This window comes from Ictalurus furcatus, chromosome 12 (assembly GCF_023375685.1).
Source record: "Ictalurus furcatus strain D&B chromosome 12, Billie_1.0, whole genome shotgun sequence".
NCBI classification, from domain to species: domain Eukaryota; kingdom Metazoa; phylum Chordata; class Actinopteri; order Siluriformes; family Ictaluridae; genus Ictalurus; species Ictalurus furcatus.
Window position 1 is genome coordinate 28,874,384 of NC_071266.1, and position 23,334 is coordinate 28,897,717.

Here is a 23,334-nt window from a genome sequence, read left to right on the forward strand (position 1 = left end):
ACTTATGTTATAGAGGCCATAAACAATTTCTCTCATACCAGCCTCTCTATTTTCTTTTAAAATAAATAAAATATAAAATAATACATAATAGCAAGAAAAAATAAGTAAGCTTATTGTCAAGTAACCAGAAAGCACAGGCACTGCCTCTCTGAAACTATATGATTTAGCTCATTACTCAGTTTGGTCTGTGGAGATGTGGAGAACATACGTGGCATTAAACCGATCATAGATCAATTTGGAAAAAAAAAATTCTGGGTAAGGTACCCAGACATCAGTATTAACTCAAGAAATCCAGAAATATAAAGTCGTTATGTGTAATAAAGTGGAATGATACAGGAAAATAGTATTGAACACGCTAAGAAAAAGCAGGTCTCCAAGACAAGGTAAGGCAAGGTAAGGCAAGGAACCAGCTGAAATCCGTAAGTAATTATACCCCCTATCTGTGCAAATTAATATCAGCTGGGTTAGTAAATTGATGGTCCATAAAACTGCTTTTCATTACCAAGGTATCACACAAGAAACATCTCATGATGGGTAAAAGCAAAGAGCTCTCCCAAGACCTTCACAACCTTATTGTAGCAAAACATATCGATGGAATCGGACACAGACGTATTTCACAACTTCTGAATCCTCCAGTAAGCACCATTGAGGACATTATCCACAAATGGAAGCAACATCACTCTGTCATCAACCGGCCACGCACAGGAGCTCCTCACAAGATTTCTGACCAGGGAGTCAGAAGAATAGTCAGAAGAGTAGCCCACGAGCCAAGGACCACTCAGAAAGAGCTCCAGAAACACTTGGAGACAGCAGATGCCATCGGCACAGAGAAAACAATAGGCAATGCACTCCACTGATCACGCTCACCCCGCAAGACTCCATTACAAAAGAAAAGGCATGTCGAAGCTCGTTTAAAGTTTGCTACAACTCATTTGGACAAGCCTATGAAATACTGGGAGTGTGTCGTCTGGTCAGACGAGAGCAAAATTGAACTTTTTGGCTGTCATACTGCACACCATTTTTGGAGAAGAAATGGCACTGCACATCAACCTAAAAACACTACACCAACAATGAAGTTTGGAGGTGAAGCATCATGGTGTGGGGCTGTTTTTCATCACACGGTACGGCAGACTTCACATAATTGAAGGAACGATGAATGGAGCCCTTTAGTGGGAGATTCTTGAGAAGAATCTGATGCCATCTACCAGGATGATGAAGATGAGACATGGGTGGAGCTTCCAGCAGGACAACGATCCAAAGCATACAGCAGAGTAAACTCTCAATTGGTTTCAGAGAAAAAAATCAAGGTGTTAGAATGACTCAGTCAGTTACCTGACTCGAATCCAATTGAACAAGATTTACAAGACAATATGTTTAGAAGAACGGACCAAAATCACACCTGAATACTGCGGCTGATTAATTTCTTCATACAGGAAGCGTCTTCAAGCTGTCATTACAAAGGCTTCTCCACTAAGTATTAAATACATTTCAGTTAGTGTGTTCAATACTATTTTCCCATGTCATTCCGCTTCATAACACAGAACTGTATTTATGGACTTTAATGTTGTGAATTCTTTATATTTCCCGATTTCTTGAGTCAATACTGATGTCTGGTGACAATTTCATGTGAATAACCTCATTGCAAGTATATTTACTGGAACAAAAAAGTTGGTGCGTCCAATATTTATTTTCCCCATTGTAGATAGATAATTTAATTTGATCTCAAAGAGGAAATTTATTTCCACAATGGGTGTGTAGAAAACATAAGCACAACACCATACATATTAACCATCAAAACAATCACAGACATAGAGGGGAGAAGGGGGGGGGGGGGGGAGACAAATCAGGATCATACAATGAATGCCAGAGCACAAGATGGTATCACAATGGCTGATGGCACATTTTGATATGTCTGATATATCTAAAGACACTCAGTCAACAATAAAGAGATTATGTGAAGATCAATCCAGTCTCTTGATCATCTTTGCTGAATATTGAACATGGCAACACAGGATCACTTAGTACGTTTACATGGACAACAATAATCCGATATTAACCCGATTAAGACGATACTCTGATTAAGAAACTAGCATGTAAACAGAGATTACTGATTACCTTAATCCGACTAAAGTCATACTCAAAGTAAACACAAATCGAATTAAGACATGTGGCGTATTCCTGTTTTAGGTGCATTATCTACATGCGTTACAGACATGTACACACCTTAATCACAGTATTAACGCCATGTGGGAGTTTTCACCACATTGTGCGACAGGACACGTACACACACGGCAGTGCTCAACCCTTTGACGACAAACAAGAGAGCACGGCTGCGTCCGAAACCATGTACTTACCTACTATATAGTAAGAGAAATACACGTATTTCAGCTTCTATATAGTAGGCAAGTACGCATTTTCGGATGCACCCGTGGCTTCAAGCAGTCATCATGACAAATAATTAACTGTACTTGAAGCTTATGTAAAATTAAAAATGAAACACCCAAAACTGTATACGGTACCATAACGAAGACGAACTGCATGTTGATACGTGAAATTCTGGAGGGAACGCTGGACGGCGTGGCGCGGGGACGTAATGATGTGTGACTGTAATCGATCTATGTTCTATAACATGGAAAACGGTAACATGAAAGGAGTATTCTAAAAGCAACTCATGTAAACACCTTAATCAGAATACCGTCTTATTCAGAATAAGGTCAATAATTAGATTATAGCTGTCCATGTAAACAAAGTCAGTGTTTTCCTCATCTCTGTCTCCATATTTAAATACTAGAAACTATTAGAAACCTATAGTCTGAATTAAACCTAAGAATATGGCAATGCTATGAGGTGGTGCGTCAGATTTATTCTTTGATATCATAAATATTTAGCCTGTTATACTAGAATCTAAGACTTTATCCCAGCACCTAATAGCATCATTCGAAATCTATTGATGAAATCTATTTGACCTCATCCTCACACGTAATTGCACCACACATAATCTTCTCATTACTCCTCTCCACACCACTGACCATTTCTTTATCCAGTTCTCTATTTCTCTCCCCTCACCACCATCAATGTCTCCTCCCTCCATCTCTTTTCGTCGCAATCTTCGCTCCCTTTCCCCCCTCACATTTCACCTCCGTTGTCACAACCTTACTTCCCTCCGAAAGCCACCTTTCCTCACTTGATTTAAACACCGCAACCGACATGCTATGTTCCACTCTAACATCTTCTCTTGACAGCATATGCCCCCTAACCTCCAGACCTGCTCGCACATCACCCTCTAGTCCTTGGCTCTCAGAAGCTCTGTGTAGCAACTGGGCCAAACTAAGAGCAGCTGAAAGGAAATGGCGCAAATCAAACAACCCAATTGACCTAACCAATTACCAGACACTTCTCTCTTCTTTTTCCAATAGCATCTCCATTGATAAAGCCACATTCTACCAAGAGAAGATTCTTAGTTCTCCCAACACCCGCATTCTTTTCAAAACATTTTCCTCTCTACTCTGTCCCCCTCCTCCCCCTTCCCCTACCCCTCTCACTGCAGATGACTTTGCGACTTTCTTTACCAACAAGGTTACATCAATCAGAAACCTGTTCTCAGCCCCAGACATGCATAGACTGACTCCTCCTCCGTGTAACTCCCAACTGACTTCCTTCTTTCCCCTCTCAGAGACTGATGTCTCTAAACTCCTCCTCTCTAGCCATCCCACAACCTGTCCTCTTGACCTTATCCCTTCTCACCTTCTTCAGTCCATCTCTCCCACACTATTACCTGCACTCACACACATCTTTAACACATCGCTCTCTACTGGCACATACCCTACCTCATTTAAGCAAGCCCGGGTTACCCCACTGCTTAAAAAACCATCACTCAACCCTGCTATAGTTGACAACTACAGACCTGTTTCCCTACTCCCTTTTCTTTTGAAAACTCTTGAAAGAGCCGTTTTTAATCAACTCTCAAATTTTCTCACACAGAACAACCTCCTGGACACCAAGCAGTCTGGCTTCAAGAGCAACCACTCCACGGAGACTGCTCTGCTTTCCGTCACTGAAGCCTTACGACTAGCAAGAGCAACCTCTAGATCATCTGTCCTCATCCTACTTGACCTCTCTGCTGCTTTTGACACTGTGAACCATCAGATCCCCCTGTCAACTCTCTCCAGCCTGGGCATCACTGGAACGGTTCTGCGCTGGGTGGAATCCTATCTCTCTGACAGATCCTTCAAGGTATCATGCAGGGGAGGTATTTCTGAAACTCAGCAACTCACAACTGGCATTCCACAGGGGTCAGTTCTGGGTGCACTCCTCTTTTCTATCTACACTACATCTCTAGGGCAGATGATTGAGTCTCATGGCTTCTCATATCATTGCTATGCTGATGACACCCAGCTCCATTTGTCCTTCCAGCCTGACGATCCATCCGTCTCTGCACGCATCTCTGCTTGCCTTTCGGACATCTCGGTCTGGATGAGGGAAAACCATCTTAAACTTAACCTGGCAAAATCTGAGCTTCTCGTGATCCCAGCCTGTCCCTCATTCAACCACAACCTCACTGTACAGCTCGGCTCACTCACACTCATGCCAAACAGGACGGCCAGGAACCTTGGGGTGATTCTTGATGACGGCTTGACCTTTGCAGACCATATCTCAGCAACTGCAAGGTCCTGTAGGTTCATCCTGTACAACATCAAGAAAATCCGACCCTACATCACCAAACAGGCTACACAGATTCTAGTCCAGGCTCTTGTTATCTCTAAACTGGACTACTGCAACTCACTGCTTTCAGGCCTCCCAGCCAGCTCCATCAAACCCCTTGAGATGATTCAGAATGCTGCAGCGCGCCTCATCTTCAACAAGTCCAAGAGAACCCATGTCACACCCCTCTTCATCTCCCTCCACTGGCTTCCTGTAGCTGCCCGCATCAAGTTCAAGGCCTTGATGCTCACCTACAAGACCTTGTCAGGAACAGCACCCTCCTACCTCAACTCTCTCCTGAAGGCCTACGTTCCCTCTCGCAATCTGCGATCGATTAGCGACCGACGTTTAGCAGTTCCAACTCAGCGTGGCGCAAGGTCCCTTTCCAGAACCTTCACACTAACTGTTCCTCAGTGGTGGAATGCACTTCCAATCTCAATCTGGACCGCAGAATCTCTCACCATCTTCAAAAAACAGCTTAAGACCCACCTCTTCTATGAACACCTAACTAACTCATAATAATAATAATAAAAAAAATTAAATAAATTAAAAAAAAATTAAAAACAAAAAAAAGCACTTACACCTCTACTCTGCACTTTGCTTCTTCTGGAATTCAATTAATAGATCTTGTATGGTAGCACTTCTTGTATTGTTCTCTGCTTGATATCGCTTTGCTTGTATCTTTCTCATTTGTAAGTCGCTTTGGATAAAAGCGTCTGCTAGGTGAATAAATGTAAGTGTAAATGAATGGTATTAATGTAATTTGAGTAATAAACTCATAAAATATCCCACAGGTAAACTTTATTCAAGTTGGAAAAACATGAAGGATGATTAATATGCAAGATCTTACCTGTGAGTGTCAAAGCAAAACATCTGAAGATTTATATATGTAATATTTCACATTTTAAAACCTGTTGAGAAAACCTGTTTATGATTTGCATTATGGAGAATTTTTGTTGATTAATAAGGAAAGTGTAAATTTGGTGCATTATTAAACATGAGATTTACCAAAGTGAAGAGGTCATCAAACCCAGACCCCTGGTAATGTACTCTCTCAATGCTCCAGTCACTGTATATCCATGATTGTGATAGTGATCCTGTGGTAAAAATTCTAAGACTTGCAGGTCATACAAACATCATCTTACTTCTTAAAGGAACATATAAATTCAAAAAATTTGAATATCGTGGAAAAGTTCATTTTTTCCATAATTTAATTAAAAAGTGGAACTTTCATCTATTCTAGATTCATTACACAAAGTGAAATGTTTTACACAAAGTTTTAATCTTGATGATTACAGCTTACAGCTCATGGAAGTCAAACAGCCAGTATCTCAAAATATTATAATAAAGAATTTATAATACAGAAATGTCAACCTTCTGAAAAGGAAGTTTTGGCACTGTGGGCAGGTGCCAAGTCCTGCTGGAAAAGGAAATCAGCATCTCCATAAAGCTCATTAGCAGATGGAAGCATGACGTGATCTAAAATCTCCTGGCAGACGCTGCATCGACTCTCGACTTGAGAAAACACAGAGGACCAACAGCAGATGACATAGCACCTCAAATCAACACTGACTGTGGAAACTTCACACTGGACTTCAAGCAACTCAAGATTCTGTGCCTCTCCACTCTTCCTCCAGAGCTTGATTTCCAAATGAAATGCAAAATTTACTTTCATCTGAAAAGAGGACTTTGGACCACTGAGCAACACTCCAATTCTTTTTCTCCTCAGCCCAGGTAAGACGCTTCTGATGCTGTCTTTGGTTCAGGAGTGGCCTGACACAAGGAATGTGACACTGTGACATTTCTGTATTATAAATTCTTTATTCTATTATTTTGAGATACTGGATTTTTTTTTTATCATTTCCATGAACTGTAAGCCGTAATCATCAAGATTAAAACAAAAACAAAAAAAGGCTTGAAATATTTCATTTTATGTGTAATGAACCTAGAATATATTAAAAGATATTGAATTAAAAATTACGGAAACAAATCAACTTTTCCTGGATATTCTAATATTTTGAGATGCACCTGTACAATAAAAATTCATTAATTGATCTTACTGTGTAACTGTTATCTTGGTCAGGGTTGCAGTAAATCTGAAAACTATATCAGGAACACTGGGCTCAAGGTACCATGGATTGGACACCATTCCATCAGATGATATAATAGTTATATAAAAATAGATAAAATAGATATGATATAAAAAATTAATCATGTATTAACATGTATCTTAATTTTACAAATTCACATATCAAGATCTGATGGCTTTATGTTAGAGCACTTGTGTGTTCTTAAAGAACTTGAATGAGTATAGCTCCGTCCACATTGTCCGCAGAGGTAAAGCTTCTGTCCTGTATGACTCTGCTGATGGCCATAGAGGGCACTCTGGTCACAAAAACTTTTCCCACACTGCCCACATTGATACGGCTTCTCTCCTGTGTGAATACGCTGGTGGGTCTGAAGATTATTCTCTTGAGTAAAACTTTTCCCACACTGTCCACAGTGATACGGCCTTACACCTGTGTGGATACGCTGGTGTTTTTGGAGAGTACATAGCTGGGTAAAACTCTTCCCACACTGTGAACAGTGATGTGGCTTCTCTCCCGTGTGAATGCGCTTGTGTGTCTGAAGATTACTCTCTTGAGTAAAACTTTTCCCACATTGTCTACAGTTATACGGCCGTACACCAGTGTGGATACGCTGGTGTTTTTGGAGAGTACATAGTTGTGTAAAACTCTTCCCACACTGTGCGCAGTTATACGGCTTCTCTCCTGTGTGAATGCGCTCATGTTGTCGGAGATGACTTGGGTAAGTAAAACTCTTCCCACAATCTGAGCAGTGGTACATCTGGAAAACACAATAAAATTATTTTTTGATGCTTAAATATTTTTAGATTTTTTCCCCATGTTGTCATGGAATTGGTTTTTGAAACGTCTGCTACAATACTGTAATACGGCTTCACCACGCAATCACCCACCTTTAATGGTTATAACAGCTTTGTAATTTTATATTTGTAATGTAATTCCATTGATTGCAGCCCAATTTTACTAATGCCAAAACCACTGTGACTGATCGATTTTAAAAGCCAAGATGAACAAGACATTTGACCAAATTCACACATCATTTCTCATCACTAATCACACAATGATCTACATGAACTATATCCATGTTTATAAAATTCAGAGACTAGCCACACAAAGATGACCTTGCTCTGGGCATCAATGTTTTTTCAAGCTGAACCACTGAATGTCTTTAGACTCCGGAAAATCAACATGAAACTTTGTCTTTCCAAATACAATGGATTACAGCGTTATTGTAATCAACACACTCTGTTAAAAAAGAATCTTACTGTCATTCAGGTGTGAAGTTATAGCTCATGCCACATGTATGCTTCTTAAAATTTCAGTAAAGCTGCATCTTTGGGGACTTGTATGGTGGTCACTAAGCTTGTGTAATATAATCAGTTCAAACTAAATTTCTTGTTTTTTGTGCTTCTTTTGTGGATAACTGGATAATTGGTGAAATTGTTTAGCACGGTCTTTCGCAGGGATGTTTGTTGGTAAATGAGACCTTGTACTCATGTTCGGCACACATGAATCGAAGAGGGGTTTGGCTGAATACACATTGTGATGACGTCACATGATGAATCTTGGCCAAATCTGCAGAAATTTGAAACAATTGCAAGCTTCTCTGATTACAGAGTTTGCTTGACTTTGCATTAATTTGCATGAATTGGAGGAACTGTATAATGATGTAATCATCCCTACAGGAAATTGTAATTTGGGTGGGGGTTAGGGGTGTAAGTGTGTGAGGGGCCACAGAGAATTCACTTTATTAATCTGCCGGGAAGTAAAATGGACTGGAATTAATGGCACCCATTAAGCAGCACTCTTTTCTGGCTCATCATTTATGAATAGAAAAGACCTGAAAATATGGACATTACCCAAAAGTGGCAGAAAGTTTACAGCACTGTGGCTCTGGAGCTCTCAGAGAACAGACTACAAACTTCTGTTCATCACAGTGAAATGTTGTCGTATCACCTCACACTGTCATGGATTATTATTCAGAAACCTACATCTATAACACTAGAATCATTTTATATCATTTTATAGATGTTTCTGAAACAACACTGATGCCAAACTTTTGAACAATAATGTTTATTTTTGTGAATTGCTACGAAACTATAAACAATAGTTTTGAATGTGCATAAATCTTCTGAATAAAACCATAATAAGACCCCATTTTCACCCACATCTACTATGGAATATTTTAATCAATCAGAGTAGAACTCACTCGTGTATAACCAAAGCATAAGGTGTGAAAGAGTGTCAACAAGTTATAATCAAAGAAATGAGTTAATCCACTAAAACTTATGCTTAAAGAGTATAAACAAATGTTAATCAGTATACTGGTACCTGTTCATGCTGGGAACATATGTAATCTTTTTAGAATGTAATCTTTATTTAAAAAGAGAGCTGGCTGTACCATGCCACCATTAAAAACAATGTAAGGACGGAGGACCAAGCCTTAGAGTTAATGGTGGTGCACGGCCAAGGTCTGAATAAATAACAAAAGAGGAAAAACCCCACCTGATGAGATGAGTGTCTTAGAATTGTATAAAAGCATGTATAGAGGATAAGTAATTGAGTTGATCTGCAGACCAGCGCGGCTTTGTTGTGTGAATAATAAAGACTATCTTTTCAAATCAAGACCCCGAGACTCTTAAAGAGCTTTTTGCTGAAGAAGATTCCACGACACTATCTAACAAGTGTTACACATTTCAATCTAATGAATTTTATTTATCTAGCTAACAGTTAGCAGACTTGTCTTTTGGTTTGCTAATCTGCTAATTGTTTCAGAATTTACAACAGAAATATGCAATGAAATCAGTTCCTTTATTAATAATCTGAAGACCACATAAAGTGTGAGTCCTGACCTGAAGTCTTCTGCTTGTTGTATATAGTGTTGTAATGGTTACTTAATCATAAATAAGTTCTCAGAGTTTAAAAACTAAAAGAGATATCAGACACATGACTAAACTTTACCTTTGAGCCAGTAGCAGCAGGAGTCTGTGGAGATTTTCCTAAAGAGCGGCGTCTGGACTCTGATTTCATTATAAGAGGTGTAAAGAATCAGGACACTGGAAGAAAAATATAGAGATTCATGACTCCAGAATCTCCACTAACCTGTTAACCGAGCAGCTCAGGTGGTAAGTTTCAGATGAACTCACCTTTAGTGATGTTACGCAGAGTATCAGAGATCCGAAGCGCGTGCGGAGAAGGAAGCGCTCTTTCACATCAACTTCCGCAAACAAGCGTGCGTTGGTTTCCTGTAATGACGTCATCGATGACGACGAGAAGCGTTCGATTCAGCCTCTTCTCTATTATGGTGCTTCTCAACCAGCTCCCTAGTTCAGTAGTTCAGGACACTGATCGGGGAGTCGGCCATTTTAAGGTCTGTCTCAATCGCAAAATTATCCCAGTGCACTGGAACATTCGCTCCCTAAAAATCCCACAATACACCGCAAAAACCAGGGAGCATCGATGTTCACTATGTTCCCTTACAGGAAATGACGTCATGTTTTCTGAAGCATCTCAGCTCGAAAAAAGAAAAAAAACCGGGAGACGAACTCTCAACCAACTTTCGGCTACAAATGTATTTTACACACACACACACACACACACACACACACACACACACACATATATATATATATATTATTGTAATTCAAGAAAAACACTAAGTTAACAAATGTCTTTAGGAAACAGAGCACATGAACAGTATAACAAAAAATAAGTGATAAAAATTAAAAAGTAAACTTATTTATTTAATTACAGCATTTGTCAGACGCCTTTATCCAGAGTGACTCACAATAATCTCTGAGCAGTTGAAGGTTAAGGGCCTTGCTCAACGGTCCAGCAGAGGCAGCTTGGCAGTGCTGGGATTTGAACTCATGACCTTGCAATCAGAAGTCCAATGGTCTTAACCATTTCCCTCACTGAGCTACCACTTCCCTAAAAAATGATAATGAATCTTTTATTAGTCACATATACATTAGAGCCAGTGAAATTCTTCTTTCACATATCCCAGAATGTTAGGAAGCTGGTGTCAGAGCGCAGGGCCAGCCATGATACAGTGCGCCGGGAGGACAGAGGGTTGAGGGCATTGCTCAAGCGTCCAGCAGTGGCAGCTTGGCAGTGCTGGCCTGACCTTCCAATCAGTAACCCAGAGCCTTAACCATCAAGCCAAGATGCTCAGTGCCTTGACTCTTAAAAGAGCCTTTGGAGTGAAGTTATCTCCTGTTGACGCAGGCAAAAGAGAGAAATAGAAGAAACATCATCTTTCATCAGTGATTATTGACTAATGATTATATGTTATGAACACGATAAACGACAGATCTACAGGATGACTGCTAGATTGATCACTTACACAATCAGATGACAATCAACACTGAAATAATACAGAGAGGAGAATATATAGCCTACAATAACATGTACAAATGAATTAATATGAAATAAGAAACCATAATAAAATAAGAACTAACAAATAAGAATTTTAATTCTTGAAGTAATTCATTATAATTTTACCTGAATTTAAAAAAATTCCCTGGTGTATATACTGGCGTAAATGCTGTATATACGGGAGGGAGAGAGAGCGAGAGAGAGAGAAAGGGGGGGGGGGGGCGGAGGCGGAGCGCAAAGGGGCGGGGAGAGAGCGCGCGAGAGAGAGAGCCTTTGAGAAAATGCTCGACTTCAAATGACGTCACACACATTTAACGGTATTGATTTAACTGAGGAGTAAAATAAACCATAACTGGCAGTAAAAAAGAAGGAAAACATTGTTGGTGTAAATACTAGATTGGGTAAATCTACTGGAAAAGGCAGTCAGTTATATGAGAATTTAATGGGTTTAATATGAAAGCGGAAGCTTTTGAGGAAAACGAACAGTTCCCTCACATTGTCCTGTTAGCCATAGCCTATCACTCGATTTTATTAGTTACTTTCTTCATATATTTAGCTATATTTATGATATTGGTGACGGTTTACGTGTTAAAAGTAACTTATAAAAGAAATGTGTTAAAAATGTGTAAAGTAGAAAGTATTTACCTCAGGAAAACTCACAGCTGTGTGGAGATCCTCTCAGCAGGGACGACCGTTATGCGCGCTGGACACAAACCTCAGTCTATATGCCCTTTGCCAGGCTGTAGCGCGAGCTGTGCACGCGAGCAACAATTTACATTTTGTGAGGTGTAAACAAAGTTTATATACTTTATTAATAATAATAAAAAAAATGAAAAATACATTTATATCACCACACTTGTGCTGTTATTAGCATAATAACTAGCATAAAAATTATATATATATATATATATATATATATATATATATATATATATATATATATATATATATATATATAAACAATATGCATAAAGCCCTATGACTAATACAAGTTGTGTACATAATGAACAGAAGTGCAGTCATCCAGTGAATTATAAGTCAATGATTACAACTTGTGTGTATAGTGGTTGGTATATAAACCCAACCATATACTGACTGCAGACATGCAGTCCGCAGTAGCATATATACACTTCAAGAAATCTGTCTTCTTCATTTACACTAGCACTACTGCTTTTGCATAAACAGCAAATTCACATATACAGTAAGTTACTGTAAACTACATAAAAATACCCATAATGCAGTGCATATTACAGTAGTTAACCGTAAATAATATATATGGTATTTTACTGGGCTTTTTTGCAGTAAGTAACTGTAAAATTACAGCAAAGTCTAATAGTGTAGATGAGGACGGGTTCCCTTTTGAATCTGGTTCCTCCGAAGGTTTCTTATTCAAATTGTCTCAGGGTGTTTTTCCTTGCCTCTGGCTGCTCATTAGGGATACATTTATCAATTTAACATTTAGATCTGGAAGTATATATTTGTATAAAGCTGCTTTGTGACAATGTCCATTGTTAAATAAATGGACTGAATTACACATAAAAGTAAATTGAATTGAATTGCAGGATCCCCTGGATACAAATGTAAGTAGCTTGTTATCTTTGTTGTAGCTCTCAAATAATTACTTACATTACCAATGTAAATTTTATTTTACATTCTATATACTGTTTGTTTGAATCTAACAACTTGTAAGTGTCTAAACAAACAAACAAAAAAAAACATTAATCAACAAGCTTGCCTACGATCTTGCTGGACATACTATGGCAGAAATGCATTTGATTAAGCTAACAAATTTATATGGCATACAATCCAAGAAGAAAAGTTTCAAAAATTTATCTTTTGAGTTTCCTAGGGTTTCTGCAACTGTGGAGGAACCTTAAAGGTTCCTTTTGGAAAAGGTTCTAATTGGAACCGTCTCTTAAATGTGCATTGACAACCCATTAGAGTTCCTTATTGAACCTGTTTTTAGACTTCCTTACGATATTATTATTATTATTATTATTATTATTATTATTATTATTATTATTATTATCATCATCATCATCATCATCAACAATTACTCATTAATCCCATTTCACAACAAAGACACAACACCATGGTTGTCCATAAAATGTTTAATACATAAAAAACTTGAGCACAATACACCAATGAACAAATAGAGACTGACTTAAAACAAAGGAATATTGTCTTTCATGAAAAAACAATCAATTTCTTTCAACATGTAACAGAATGTAACTGAATATTTATAACATTTAGAAAATAAGAATGTTTAGAACAAGATAGCTCCTTCCACAAAAAAAGGAACGGAACAGCAAGGCCAATTCTGTTGTTTTCACTATACACTACATACATTTGGGTTTGACATAAAAAGATTTTCAGAATTTCAACTTTTATCTCCTCATATTTAAATTTATGATGTGTTAAACAACTTAGAATATGGTACCTTTTAATTGAACCCACCAATTTTTTTTCCAAGTGATCAAAAATATTGGAACATGTGACTGCTAGGTGTTTCTTGCTGCCCAGCTATACCCTGTAAAATTGAATGTTTAAAGAATTATTAGTCGCAAATCATTTTAGTGAAAATCGACGAGAGACAATTATTAGCAAGTAAGCCATTGGAACATCCAAGTGATTATCCTGAGAGCAGGTTGTGTGTGTGTACATCATATAATATATATATATATATATATATATATATATATATATATATTTTATATATATATATATATATATATATATATATATATATATATATATATATATATATATATATATATATATATATATATATATTACACATACATACACACACACACCTCAATTTCCACTATAAATATATCTTGATAACATTCCAATCTTTAATTAGTTTAATTAAATAATCAATAATGTGGTAGGCATAAGGTAGATTGCATCATGAAATACAATAAAATGACAATTGAGAGGTTTATTACCTTATATACCTGCTGTATGATATTTCATACACACATTTTCAACACGATTTTACTATAAAATAAGGCACAAAATGTTAAGTAATTATACGTTGCTTCAATACTGTAAAAATTCATATTGAAATATTACTAACAATATAAATTCTTGCTGTAACTTTCATAATTAGCAAACAATCCCCTGCCAAAAACTTGAGAGTCGCTACATGAAAGCAGACATATGGCCTTCAAAAGCCTGCTACTCCCGGCAGTGCACGGATAATCCAGAAGGCAGAAGACGTGTCAGAATCCATACAACAGGTGTTTTCAGCAAAGTGCTGATCATGTTGACAACACAGAGGTCTCAGAACTCATGTAGCAAATATGATACAATTGGTGCTACAGGAAAGTAATGGAAAGGACAAAGTGTGGAGAAAGAAAGGATCTGCTCATAATCCAAAACATAGAAGCTCAACAGTCAAGCATGGTGGAGAAAGTCTCATGGCTTGGAGTTGCATGGCTTCTTCTGGAATGGGCTCACTAATCTTTATTGATGATGTAACTCATATGATAGAAGCAGAATGAATTCAGAAGTTTATAAAAACAATCTGATCCACTATAATTGGGACTTCATCATGCAGCAAGACAATGATTCAAAACACACTACCAACTCAACAAAGGACTTCAGGAGGGAAAAAATGGAAGATTTTAGAATGGCCAGATCAATCACCAGACCTTAAACCAGTCGAGGAGCATTTCACCTCCTGACGAGGGAAACTGAAGGGCGAAACCCCCAGAAACATACAACAACTGAAAAAGGCTGCAGTAAAAGCCAAGAAAAGCATGACAAAAGAAGAATTCAACAGTTTGGTGATGTCAGTGGGTCACCAACTTGATGCAGTTATTGCAAGCAAGGGACATGCAACCAAAGATTAAGTATTATTTACTTTAAGACCATCTGTACCTATACTTTTGCTCATCTAAATATTGGATGGTTTGCCACCAAAGTTGCCATATATTAAGTTGTTTAACATATCTAGATGTGAATTTCAGGAAATTAAATGCATATCCATTCAGTTAAACAAAACATTTGCCTTTTTAACCACTGTGGGTGACATTTTGGTTTTGGCCTTATGAAACTAAATACGTTTCAGTGGAAGTCAGGGTGTTTCCTATCTTGGTGTATTCAATGCTTGGAAAACATAAAATCATGAATTCTGCTAAACCCAGAGAGTAAGCAATAACAGTCCCATTCAACAGAATACTACAGTCCATGACAAATGATATAATATAGTTTTATGCCAGAAAGTCTCTTTACCTGCCTTTAAAAAATGAAAATGAACAGCATGTATGTAAATTTGACAAATTCACGTATCAAGAGCTGATGGCTTTATGTTAGAGCACTTGTGTTTCCTTAATGATCTTGAATGAGTATAGCTTTGTCCACAGTGTCCGCAGATGTACGGCTTCTGTCCTGTATGACTCTGCTGATGGCTGTAGACGGCACTCTGGTGACGAAAACCTTTTCCACACTGTGAGCAGTGATACGGCCTCTCTTGGATGTGAATGCGCTTGTGTTGTTTGAGACTACTCTCTTGACTAAAACTCTTCCCACACTGGGAGCAGTGATACGGCTTCTCTCCCGTGTGAATGCGTTCGTGTTGTTGCAGATGACTCTGACAAGTAAAACTCTTCCCACACTGTGAGCAGTGATATGGCTTCTCTCCTGTGTGAATGCGTTCGTGTTGTTGGAGATGACTCTGATAAGCAAAACCCTTCCCACACTGTGAGCAGTGATACGGCTTCTCTCCCGTGTGAATGCGCTCGTGTTGTTTGAGACTACTTTCTTGACTAAAACTCTTCCCACACTGTGAGCACACATATGACTTCTCTCCTGTGTGGATTCGCTCATGATCTTTTAGATGACAACTTTTAGTAAAACTCTCCCCACAATCTGAGCAGTGGTGCATCTGGAAAACAAAATTATTATGGTTAAATAATTTCAGATTTTGTCCCCATGTGTTTCTCGAATTGTAATTGGAAACATCTCCTACAATACTGTAATATGGCTTCACAACCAAATCACTCACCTTTAACGGCTGTAAAATCTTTGTAATTTTAGATTTGTAATGTAATACCATTGATTGCAGTCCCATTTTACTCATGCCAAAACCACTAACTAATCAATTTTGAGAGCCAAGATGAATGAGAGTTGACCAAACTTGCACATCATTTCTCAGCACGAATCTGAGTTTTGATTAGTTAAAAAGGCTTGATTTTACAGAGGCTTTTTTCAAAATTTCCAATGCAACCTGGATAATTGGTGAAATTGTTTAGCACAGTCTTTGGCAGGGATGTTTGTTGGTAAATGAGACCTTTTAGCTGTACTCATGTTCAGCACACATGAATCGAAGAGGGGTTTGGCTGAATGCACATTGTGATGATGTCACATGATGGATCTTGGCCAAATCTGCAGAAAATCTGCTGTAATTTTAAACAATTGCAAGCTCCCCTGAATATTGCAGTTTGCTTGATTTTGTGTTGATTTGCATTAATTGGAGGAACTGTGTAATGATGTAATCATCCCTACATGATATTGTAATTTAGGGTTAGGGCTGTAAGTGTTTTGTGTGCGTGTGGAGTGGGGGTGGGTGGGAGTGGGTTACAGAGAATTTGCTTTTTTAATCTGTTGGCTCACACATTATTCTTTTGTTCTTGTCTATGGAAGTAAAATGGACTGGAATAAATGGCACCCATTAAGCAGCACTCTTTTCTGGCTCATCTTTATGAAGAGAAAAGACCTGAACAAAAGGATATTACCCAAAAGTGGCAGAACTGTGGCTCTGGAGTTCTCAGATGACAGACTACAAACTTCTGTTCATCACAGTGAAATGTTGTCGTATCACCTCACACTGTCGTGGATTATTATTCAGAAACCTACATCTATAACACTAGAATCGTTTTACAATCATTTTTGTAGATGTTTCTGAAACAAAACACTGAGGCCAGACTTTTGAACAATATTGTACATTTTTGTGAATTGCTACAAAACTATAAACAATAGATTTGAATGTGCATAAATCTTCTGTTCCACCCCCCAAAAAACAAAGTCTTCTGAATAAAACCATAATAAGACCCTATTTTCGCTCACATACACTATGGAATATTTTAATCAATCAGAGTAGAACTCACTCATGTATAACCAAAGTATAAGGTGTGAAAGAGTATCAAGAAGTTATAATCAAAGAAATGAGTTAATCCACTAAAACTTATGCTTAAAGAGTATAACCAAATGTTAATCGTGCTGGGAACGTATGCAATCTTTTTAGAATGTAATCTTTATTTAAAAAGAGAGCTGGCTGTACCACGCCACCATTAGAAACAATGTAAGGACGGAGGACCAAGTCTTAGCGTTAATGGTGGTGCACGGCCAAGGTCTGAATAAATAACAAAAGAGGAAAAACCCCACCTGATGAGATGAGTGTTTTAGAATTGTATAAAAGCATGTATCGAGGATAAGTAAGGGAGTTGATCTGCAGACCAGCATGGCTTTGTTGTGTGAATAATAAAGTCTATCTTTTCACATCAAGACCCCGAGACTCTTAGAGAGCTTTTTGCTGAAGATGATTCCACAACATTATCTAACAAGTGTTACACATTTCCGTCTAATGAACTTTATTTATCTAGCTAACAGTTAGCAGACTTGTCTTTTGGTTTGCTAATCTGCTAATTGTTTCAGAATTTACAACAGAAAAATGCAATGAAATCAGTTCCTTTATTAATAATCTGAAGACCACATAAAGTGTGAGTCCTGACCTGAAGTCTTCTGCTTGTTGTATATAGTGTTGTAAAGGTGTAATTGTTTGCACTTGCTATGTAGACCTGGGGAGCGGGGGATGCTTGAGAGGTAACACAGGAAATAAAAGGGATGTGCATTGTTGCATGTGAGCTTACATTGCTGTTATTAAAAAGCACACAGTTGAAATGATACGCTATCTCTTTATTATTCCATGGTATCAGAAACGGTAATGCGACATGGTGTCAGAAGTGGGATAGCGTATCCAGGACAAAGCACCGTGTAGAAGTTTGGTCAAAGGAAAAGTAAACTAGCTGGCGCTAGTTAGCAACAGAAAAGGCAGCTAATGGAGGGAGCAGGTGAGCTGGCAGCCGTGTGGAGAGGACCCGTTCCTGGGCCGACTGCTACATCCCCAGGCATCCAGCCACCAGAGCCTTTTGACTTCACCAAACCCCACGAATGGGAAAAATGGATTAGGAGGTTCGAGTGCTTTTGGCAAGCCAGCAATCTCCGTACAACCACGGATGGAAACCAGGTTAACACCCTCGTGTGCTGTATGGGGGATGAAGCGGATGATGTACTTAAAGAACTGAACTTATCCGATGCCCAGAAACAGCAATATGCCACGGTAAGAGACGGATTTCACAGCATCTTCGTCGTTAAGAAAAACATGATATATGAAAGAGCACATTTTAATATGAGAAAGCAAGGAGAAAATGAAACTGTCAACTCTTTTGTGATTGCTTTAGAGATGGCAAGACAGACTGAAGCAGTTAAACAACAGCAGACCAGCCTGCGTGGTGATATGTTGGGCAAAAGAGAAATGTGCTTTGTGGATAGAGAAATGAGCAAAAGTAAACAGTTCCAGAAAAAGAAGAAATACCCACAGAGGGACAAACCAAGCCAAGGGCACGCAGAGAATAACAGACAATCTAAATGCTTCAAATGTGGATAAAAAGCCCCTCTCTTGCAAAAACACAGTGTCCGGCAAATGAAGTCATGTGTCACGCATGTGGAAAAAAGGAATACAAACGTGTGTGTATGTCATCAAAGACAGTGCATGAGATACAAGAAGAAGATGACAGCATTTTTCTTGGTACAGTAACCGCCCATGGAGACCCATAGACAGTGGATTTAAAGCTGAAGGACAGAAAGGTCACATTTAAAATGGACACTGGTGCAGATGTGACTGTTATACCAGAGTCTGTGTTCAACACAGTGTATCAAAGCGAGAAGCCAATGCTTGAGAGAGCAAAGAAACCTATACTGGGACCAGGACGTACCCCATTATACGTGCTGGGGTTCACAAAGGTGATGCTATACAAAAGAGACAAACAGATAAAAGAGGAGATCTGTGTGATCAGAGGTTTACATTCATCACTACTCAGCCAACCTGCTAGTACAGAACTAGGGCTCGTAGCTCAAGTGAACAGCATTGACATTGAGACAATGAAAAAAAGATATCCAAAGGTTTGCAGAGGTCTTGGTCTAATACAGCAGCCATACACCATCAAACTGAAACTTGATGCAGTACCTTTTTTTCTCTCAAGACTCCATGACGGGTGCCCCTTTTGTTAATGCACAAAGTTAAAAGGGAACTGGAGAGGATTGGGGTCATCAACAGAGTGGAGGAACCTACTGATTGGTGCTCAGGCATGGTGGTGGTGCCTAAAAAGACAGCCGACCCTCGCATCTGTGTCGAGGTCACCAAGCTCAATGATGCAGTATGTCGAGAAAAATACATACTCTCTTCCGTGGAACAACTGCTGGGCTCACTGGGTGGGGTTCGTATCTTCAGCAAGCTTGACTGCAACATGGATTTCTGGCAAATCCCACTGGCAAAGGAGTGTGCTAAGCTCAGAACGTTTATCACGCCATTTGGACGTTTCCACTTCAACCGGTTGCCCTTTGGGATAGCTTCTGCACCGCAATACTTTCAGAACAGGATGGCTACGGAGATTACTGAGGGCCTGGAGGGTTTTGTCTGCCACATGGACGATGTTTTGATCTGGGGGTGCTCACAGGAAGAGCATGACTCCCGTTTGCATGCAGTCCTCACAAAGATTGAAAAAGCAGGCATAACCCTCAATGTGGAGAAATGTGAGCTGTCACGAAAAGAGGTAAAATTCCTAGGCCACATTATCTCAGAAACTGGAGTCAAATCGGATCCAGTGAAAACAGCAGCTGTTAGAGAAATGGCTGTGCCTACCAACATAAGTGAGCTACGTAGCTTCCTGGGAATGGTGAACCAGCTAGGAAAGTTTATACCACTGCTCGTAGAGAAAGAAAATCTTTGAGAGATCTGCTTTCCAAAAAGAACCACTGGTACTGGGGAGCTGACCAAGATAAAGCTTTCAACAGCCTGAAGGAGGAGCTTTCACGCACACCTGTGCTAGCCCTGTATGATGCAAAGACATTAAAGTGTCAGCAGACGCATCTTCTGCAAAAATGGAGTGGAGACTGGAGACCCATCGCCTACGCTTCACGCTCTCTCTCACCTGTGGAACAGAGATATGCCCAGGTGGAGAAGGAGGCTCTGGGACTCACATGGGCCTGTGAATAATTCAGAGATTTTCTCATAGGCTGACATTTCGAACTGGAGACAGACCATAAACCACTGCGAAGTCTCCTAGGTGCGCAAGCTTTAGACACCTTACCTGCACGTATTCAGTGTTTCAGGATGAGACTCATGAGATACTCTTACACCATCTCACATGTCCCTGGATAGAACCTGTGGACAGCAGACACATTGTCCAGAGCACCGCTACAGGCCAACACGTCACACGGAGACAAAGAGCTCATGGAGAGCACAAATATCTATGTGGATAGCATCATGGAAAACATGCCGATGAGCGCTTCCTACATGGATAATCTAAGGGAGCATCTTAAAGCAGACAGCGTGTGCTCCAAGGTCATGCACATGTGTCAGGATGGGTGGCCAGAGTTCAGCTCATGTGAGGACACCTTAAAGCTGTACTGGGCAGAGCGAGCCTTCCTCATAGTTCAAGACGGGCTTTTGTTAAAAGAGACAAGGCTGGTCATCCCAGCAGCCCTAAGAAATGACATCTTCAGCAAGCTGCACGAGGGGCATCAAGGTGTGGTAAAATGTGGAGCTCGTGCAGAGCAGAGTGTGTGGTGGCCGGGTTTGAGCCAGCAACTGAACGAACTTGTTTTGAACTGTAGAACATGCATTAAAGAAGGTACTAACCACACAGAGCCACTGATTCAAACAGAACTCCCAGAGTGACCCTGGCAAAAACTAGGGGCGGATCTGTTCACACTAAAACGGAAAACCTATCTGCTGGTAGTGGACTATTACTCAAGGTATGTCGAGATAGCAAACCTCAGCATTACAAACGCTACTGACATTTTGGCCCATCTAAAATCTATGTATGCATACCATGGGGTTCCTGAGATCCTAATGACTGATGATGGGCCACAGTTCTCAGGGAGTCACATGTCAGCCTTCGCTGCATCATACGGATTCAAACACGTGACCAGCAGTCCACGATACCCCCAAAGCAATGGAAAGGCGGAGCGGGCAGTGCAAACTGTAAAAAACCTTCTCAAAAAGGCTGCAGATCCGTATCTGGCCTTGTTGGCATATCGTGTCACCACACATCACAATGGTTTCAGTCCAGCTCAACTGCTAATGGGACGCCAGCTCCGTTCTACAGTACCAACTCTCCCATCTCTACTGAACCCATCACTCCCTGACGGCGCAGCAGTCATTTCAAAGGAAAAAGAGCGAAGGAGTGCAGACTTAAAATGCTTCAGCAAGCATCAACGAGCACATGAGCTCAGTAACATCTCACCAGGAGAACAAGTGTGGGTGACTGACGCTAAAGCAACAGGGATTGTGGTGGGGGAACATTCAACACCCCGGTCATACCTGGTGGATGTGCTGCATGGGACTGTTCGGAGGAACCGTCATCACCTTATGCCCATGGACAAACCCGTCAGCGCACAGGACACTCAGATGCCTACACCGACACACTCAGCTGTGTCTTCCAACACCTGGACCTGGTCCAGCTTCCTCTACAGTCAGAACCAGATCTGGCCGTGAAGTGGTGAAACCACGTCGATTAGACTTGTAGAAAAGAGATTTAATAAAATAAAATGAAGCTGAAAGATTCAGTTTGGAGAAAATGGACATTTTCAAAAAAAATATACTGATGTTTATGTGGAAATGCCATAAGTTGTTACAACCTGGGGAGATAGAGTGGACAGAGCCGAGAGACGAGGACAGATGTTGGGGCCAAGAGCCCCCCAACCAATGCAGGAGAATTACAGGATGCAACCACAATGGCAGCCACAGACCCCTGTGCCCCCAGGAGGCCCTATGTACAGCCCCTATGGGGGCTCTAATCAAAGCTGAAGAGGCCTAGAGATGCCCCGGGGGAGCTGATGCAGTATGTCACCACATACTGTGTGGAGACCTTGGCGGCAGTACTTGAGACCCAACTGCAGAGAGGCTGAGACGCCCCTACACTGAACTATTAAATATGACAAAGGAGGATGAGATCAAGAGTATGCCCAACTGTGCGAAGAAATGGAACAAAGTCAAATAATGGACATCAAGACAATGGACATAACAAGCGGGCCACAGGGGGTGGCCGCTATGATCAAGCTCCCCGACAGAATGTTGAATTGGTATCAGGAAGAAGAGGAGGCTCCCCACGTCACTCTCATGGTCGCGGAAGGTTTTGAACCAAAAGATTTAGGGCCAATGGTAAAAAGAGCCAGGGAAGTAAGGGAATGGAAACCAACTGAAAATCCATACATGCATAGATCCATAGATGGGCAATACATACGCATCTCTGTGGTAGCAGCCGAAACCACGGTGGAAACTAGCGTTAGTATATATTTAGAGCTAGGTGGTAAATGGTAGAGACAAAAGAGAGACAGGAATGTGAGGAACTTCTAGAGACGGTACCCGTTGGATAAGTCAGGGATGGTTACGTCAGCAAGCTTGGCAAAAATAAAAGTTAAGGAACATGTGAGGCTGTCGTGTCAGAGACAGTACCCACTATCAGTGCAGGCTAGGGAAGGAATAAAGCCAACGATATACAGTCTGATAGAGGCTGGAGTACTAGTCCCCACCAAAAGCCAGTGCAACACACCCATTTTCCCTGTAAGAAAACCAGATTTGGAGAAATGGAGGTTGGGTACACGATTTAAGGGCTGTGAATCAAGTAGTGGTGCTGGAAACACCTGTGGAGCCCAACCCATACACCCTTCTGTCTAACATACCGGAAGGGACTAAATGGTACACGGTAATAGACCCGTGCTCTGCTTTTTTCAGTGTACCCCTCGACACAGATTTTCAGTATCTGTTTGTGTTTACATATGAAGGACAACAATATACATACACTATACTCCCACAGGGATACTGTGAGAACCCGTCAATATTTAATCAGGAACTAGCTCGAGATCTCCCAGCCCTGGAATA

At 40.1% G+C, this 23,334-nt stretch overlaps 1 protein-coding gene across 1 annotated transcript in view; it reads right to left on the bottom strand.

The window, feature by feature from the left end:
- The window catches only part of LOC128616293 (zinc finger protein 850), a 36,450-nt gene that overhangs the window by 5,704 nt on the left and 7,412 nt on the right, over nt 1-23,334 (bottom strand). The window contains exons 2-3 of the mRNA XM_053638868.1: nt 15,547-16,056; nt 6,950-7,542 (exon numbers count right to left, since the gene is read on the bottom strand). Of these exons, the coding sequence (XP_053494843.1) occupies nt 6,950-7,542; nt 15,547-16,056 (1,103 nt within the window). The remainder of the gene's footprint in view (nt 1-6,949; nt 7,543-15,546; nt 16,057-23,334) is intronic.